The 2595-nt window shown below is 50.7% G+C and overlaps 1 protein-coding gene across 1 annotated transcript; it reads left to right on the plus strand.

Moving 5' to 3' along the window:
• The first annotated feature begins 1241 nt into the window (after positions 1–1241).
• On the plus strand, positions 1242–1511 carry LOC114039250 (dynein light chain 1, cytoplasmic-like). The gene has a single exon (XM_027856934.1). The coding sequence runs from the start codon at positions 1242–1244 to the stop codon at positions 1509–1511; it is 270 nt and encodes an 89-aa protein (XP_027712735.1).
• Positions 1512–2595: the final 1084 nt, after the last annotated feature.

A 2595-nucleotide genomic window follows, 5' to 3' on the forward strand; every position in this document is an offset into this window, starting at 1 on the left:
ATCCTCTGGATTTCCATCAAAGTCTCCATCTGACTTAGGGTTTGATCTACCCTGCTTCTATTTTTTATTTAGCTGTATGTAGTACGCTGGATATTCTGCAACTCTTGTCATCCTGGCCTTAACCATACTTAACTTTTTTTTTTTTTATATGAAAAGCTGGGGCAGTCATCTCGAGTGACTTCAACAGAGCTGCTGAACTAAAACTCCTTAGGCCAGAGGCCCTGTTGCTGTTTCTCTCCATCTGGAATCTTTCTTTAAAATTCTATTTGGAAGGACCTTAGAGTTCATCCAGTTCAACCCCATCACGTGAGGAAACTCGGGGCTAGGGGGGAAGTGACTTGCCCAAGGTCACACAGCGAATGAGGTGCTAAAACCCAGATCCTCTAACTCTGGGGCTCTTTCCACAAGAGCAGATTGTCTCATTTGTTAAAGTATCGTCAGGATTTCTGTTGGAGGGGAAGGGAGTGAAACCGTTTGCTTTGGCTTTGTGTCTGTCACTAAGTCCTTCGGACCAAAGGGATGTGACAAACGCCTTCTCAGTGTTCCTGAGATAATCTCCTTTGGCCCGCTGTAGTCACGGCTTTACTGAATGACTGCTTGCACCGCCGTGACTGATTGTGAGTCATCAGGACTCAGGTCAGTACACTAGCAGTAAGTGGTGTGTGGGAAAAGGATGTTGAGGCCCGAAAGGCTTTGTGGGGGTTTGCAGGGAGAGCGCGAGGCGGGGCCAACAGCACGCGGAGGAGGAGCCAGTGGCAGGGAGGAGGGGCGGGACAGGAAGGGGCGGGGTAACGGCGTGGAGAGCCAGGAAGGATTGGGACCAACGGAGGTGTTGGGGGCGGGGCACCATGGGGGCAGCAGGGAGGGGAGAGGGCGGCGGCGCGTGGGGCACGGTGGGAGTCCGCTGGCTAGTCAGGGAGGGGCGGAGGCAAGCACGCGCAGAGGAGAGTGGCGGCGCGCGGGGCACTGTGGGAGCTCGTGCGCGTGGCGCCTCAACGGGGGTCCTCGACGCGCACGAAGACGAAGGGGGCCAGGCCGCAGCGGTTCCTGAGGTCGCTGAGCCCGATGCGGTTGTCCTTGTAGAAGCGCCCCTCAAAAGTCCACCAGGTCCATACCCCGCTCCCCCCCGGCCTGCCACGGTGGGTGAATCGCTCCAGAAGCAAGGCCTTCCGTTCCTGACGCCTCGCGGGGCCTGCTCCAGGTTTTCAGCCCTCGCTCGAAGTGGTTGAGGAAGGGTCGCCATGTCTGACCGCAAGGCCGTGATCAAGAACGCAGACATGTCGGAGGAGATGCAGCAGGACTCGGTGGAGTGCGCTACTCAGGCCCTGGAGAAGTACAACATCGAGAAGGACATCGCGGCCCACATCAAGAAAGAGTTCGACAAGAAGTACAACCCCACTTGGCACTGCATCGTGGGGAGGAATTTCGGCAGTTATGTGACGCATGAGACGAAGCACTTCATCTACTTCTACATGGGCCAGGTCGCCATTCTGCTCTTCAAGTCTGGTTAGAACACAGACTGTGCCACCTCCTCAGCCATCCATCCATCCATCCATCCGATCACAAGGACTGCGGCCTAAATTCCAAATCCCATCCCAGAGACTAAAACTTCAGCCTTGCCGCGGGAACATCTCGATCTTTGAGCCTTTGTTGTGTTGTTGTATAGGGCCTCCTCTGTACTAGTTCATTGTGGTTATAAAACAGTTAGCAAAACGGTTTATATTTGTATTTGTTTTCTATTCCATACCCCATCCTTAACCCGTCTTCAACCCCCCCCCAAAAAAAAATCCAGTTCCTTATTTTAAAAATAAACCTGTTGGAGGAAAAAAAAAGGTGGATATACACTAAACTCCAGCTCTCCTTTGTCTGATTCTTGTGTGTGTTTCTTTCCTTAACCTTTTCAGAGTTAATATTCAACCCCTGTGTTAGAGTTGTGCATTCTCTGAAAAAATAAAAAAGGATCTGGATAATTTAGGGGTTCCAGATAAGATGGTATGTTATGTACCGACCCTCCTCACCATATCCTCGTCCCTTTCTCCGCCCCCCTTCCACCCCCCCCAAAAAAAATCATTCAGCAACAGCTGTGCCTCAGTAGAGCTATTTACTATTAGTGAACTCATTGATTTGGATGAGCTATGATCTCCAGTTCTTGTAACAGGCATAGCAAGTGTCCTCTGGAGCAAGTGGCAAGAAGATGAAAGGTGTGCAGGTGTACAGCCACTATTGGGAACAACTAATTCCCATTGGGAGGTGGCTGCTGAGTACAAAGGCTACTCCGGACAGGTTGGCCTCAGCAGCAGAACACAGCAAACAGAATTCTATGTGCCAGGGAGCTGAGTTTCTGGGGTCAAAGGTAAAGTGAGTTATCTTAAGTAGACAAGCTGCAAAAATGGTGGTAAGGAGAGAGTACTGGTCCAAAAGATGTTGCCAAGAAAATCTGAGGAATGAAATGGTTGCCTCCCCTACTCTGACTTCCTACTAATTGCTCATATACCTGTACCAAAGGTATCAGACAATGGGAAAAGAGGGGAAAGTCTTGAGTTCAGTTCTTCCATTTGGGAGTAAATAGGCTATCATGAATATAGGATGGAACAT

This window comes from Vombatus ursinus, unplaced genomic scaffold, assembly GCF_900497805.2.
Source record: "Vombatus ursinus unplaced genomic scaffold, bare-nosed wombat genome assembly UNPS02011700.1, whole genome shotgun sequence".
Classification (NCBI taxonomy): domain Eukaryota; kingdom Metazoa; phylum Chordata; class Mammalia; order Diprotodontia; family Vombatidae; genus Vombatus; species Vombatus ursinus.

What these genes read in the sequence shown, in the direction of transcription:
- LOC114039250 (XM_027856934.1), top strand. Translation starts at nt 1,242, where the DNA reads ATGTCTGACCGCAAGGCCGTGATCAAGAACGCAGACATGTCGGAGGAG.